General features: G+C 42.1%; 1 protein-coding gene across 7 annotated transcripts in view; it reads right to left on the reverse strand.

The window, feature by feature from the left end:
• LOC107557456 (focal adhesion kinase 1-like) overlaps positions 1–2273 on the reverse strand; it is a 69357-nt gene that overhangs the window by 6649 nt on the left and 60435 nt on the right. For 5 of the 7 annotated variants that reach the window (XM_016240878.1, XM_016240876.1, XM_016240874.1 and 2 more), the window contains one exon: positions 1074–1082. The exons of the other annotated variants lie outside the window; for them this stretch is intronic. In XM_016240878.1, coding sequence (XP_016096364.1) covers positions 1074–1082 — 9 coding nt within the window. The remainder of the gene's footprint in view (positions 1–1073; positions 1083–2273) is intronic. 7 annotated transcript variants of the gene reach the window in all.

The raw sequence follows: 2273 nt of genomic DNA on the forward strand, positions 1-2273 counted from the left end.
ACCCACCCACCCTCACTCACACCCACACCCACTCACTCACACACACACACCCACTCCCTCACTCACACCCACTCACTCACACCCACTCACACCCACATCCACTCACACACCCACTCACTCACTCACACCCACTCAAACTCACACCCACTCACACTCACTCACACCCACTCACACCCACTCACTCACTCACACCCACTCCCACACTCACTCACTCACTCACTCACACACACACAGACTCACAAACTCACACACACCCACTCACACCCACTCACTCACTCACACCCACTCCCACACTCACTCACACACACACAGACTCACTAATTCACTCACACCCACTCACTCACTCACACACACACACCCACTCACACTCTCTCACACACTCACACCCACTCACACCCACTCATTCATACCCACTGCCACCCACATCCATGCACTCACACCCACACCCTCGCACTCACTCCCACCCACACCCACTCGCACACGCCCACACCCACTCACACTCACACACACACACACACTCACTCACACACTCTCTCACTCACACACACACACCCACTCACACTCTCTCACACACTCACTCACTCTCTCTCTCTCTCTCTCTCACACACACACACCCACTCACACTCTCTCACACACTCACTCACTCTCTCTCTCTCTCTCTCTCACACACACACACCCACTCACACTCTCTCACACACTCACTCACTCTCTCTCTCTCTCTCTCTCACACACACACACCCACTCACACTCTCTCACACACTCACTCACTCTCTCTCTCTCTCTCTCTCACACACACACACCCACTCACACTCTCTCACACACTCACTCACTCTCTCTCTCTCTCTCTCTCACACACACACACCCACTCACACTCACACTCACACCCACACACTCGCACTCACACCCACTCGCACACACCCACACACACTCCCTCGCGCTCACACACACACACACACACTCCCTCGCGCTCACACACACACACACACACTCCCTCGCGCTCACACACACACACACACACACACACACACACACACACACACACACACACACACACACACACACACAGGTCTTACCCTCCAGGGCTACGTGCAACAGAGCAGCATGAAGCAGGTGAGTGTATGTGGTGTGGAGAAGAAGCGGGATGCAGGAACACAGAACAAATGATTAATAATGCAAAACAAGCAAACAAACCAAAACTAATAAAGTCATGCAGCTTCAGGTTCAGAGGTGTGACGGCTGAGGTGTGATCATGTGATTCTAAAGCATCGTTCAGCTACAGATGTCAAACCACATCCAAACGAAACATGATCTGTTAGTTCAGCTTTTTAATGCTGCTATTTTCAAAACACTGGGATTCACACGAGAATCCGCTATAATAATGATGTAAAGGAAAAAATTCAAGCAGAAAAACATTTACCTCTTACATAACTATGAAAAAAGACACAAATGCATATCTCTCCAAAAAATAGGAAAAGTAAAAAAAGTAGAGTTTTTATTAATATATTAATATTATTTTTATTAATTAGTATTAATATTTCAAATCTGACTCACATCACATGATTTTTAAAGTGTTTAGCAATCGTTTGCAGACAGGTGTTTGAAACACAGAAAATGATCTTCTCTCGATAATCTGAAAAACAAGTTCTTCAGTTTCTCTTCCGAGAAAAGACTGTTTTTTCTGCCATCTTTAATCCAGCTGAATATTCAAAGGCTTCTCACGAGAATCGACTGGAACGTTAAAACAACTGGAAAAATGAAAAAATAAATAGATCCAGGCAAAACTGACCTCTTATGTAAGAGCCACGAAAAAAAATAAACAGCTCCCAGAAATTTCTTGGCACAATTGAGTGTGTGTGTGTGTGTGTGTGTGTGTGTGTGTGTGAGATGGATCGTGACCCCTGTGATGTTATTATAGTTAACTAAAAATAAAAATAAAACCAGAAAATAAAATTTTTTGTTACTTGAATGAAATAAACTAACTCAAATGAAATATAAAAAATAACTTATTTATTTTATTTCATCTAGTTGGCAAGGCACCATTTCTCATATTCATTTAACTTGTACTAAAACAAATAAATATACACATTAAAAAAACTAATTAAATTGAAAAAATGTATAACTAAATTTAAGGGGTTAAAATGCTGAATATTTTTTGTAACTTTATTTTGTAACTTTCAGGAATTTTTTTAGGCCTGAAAATCACAACTGTCAACATTATAAATATAAATACATAAACATTCTAATTTTTTATAATATATATATATATATTTTTT

Source organism: Sinocyclocheilus grahami, unplaced genomic scaffold (assembly GCF_001515645.1).
Source record: "Sinocyclocheilus grahami isolate Dianchi unplaced genomic scaffold, SAMN03320097.WGS_v1.1 scaffold603.1, whole genome shotgun sequence".
Classification (NCBI taxonomy): Eukaryota; Metazoa; Chordata; class Actinopteri; order Cypriniformes; family Cyprinidae; genus Sinocyclocheilus; species Sinocyclocheilus grahami.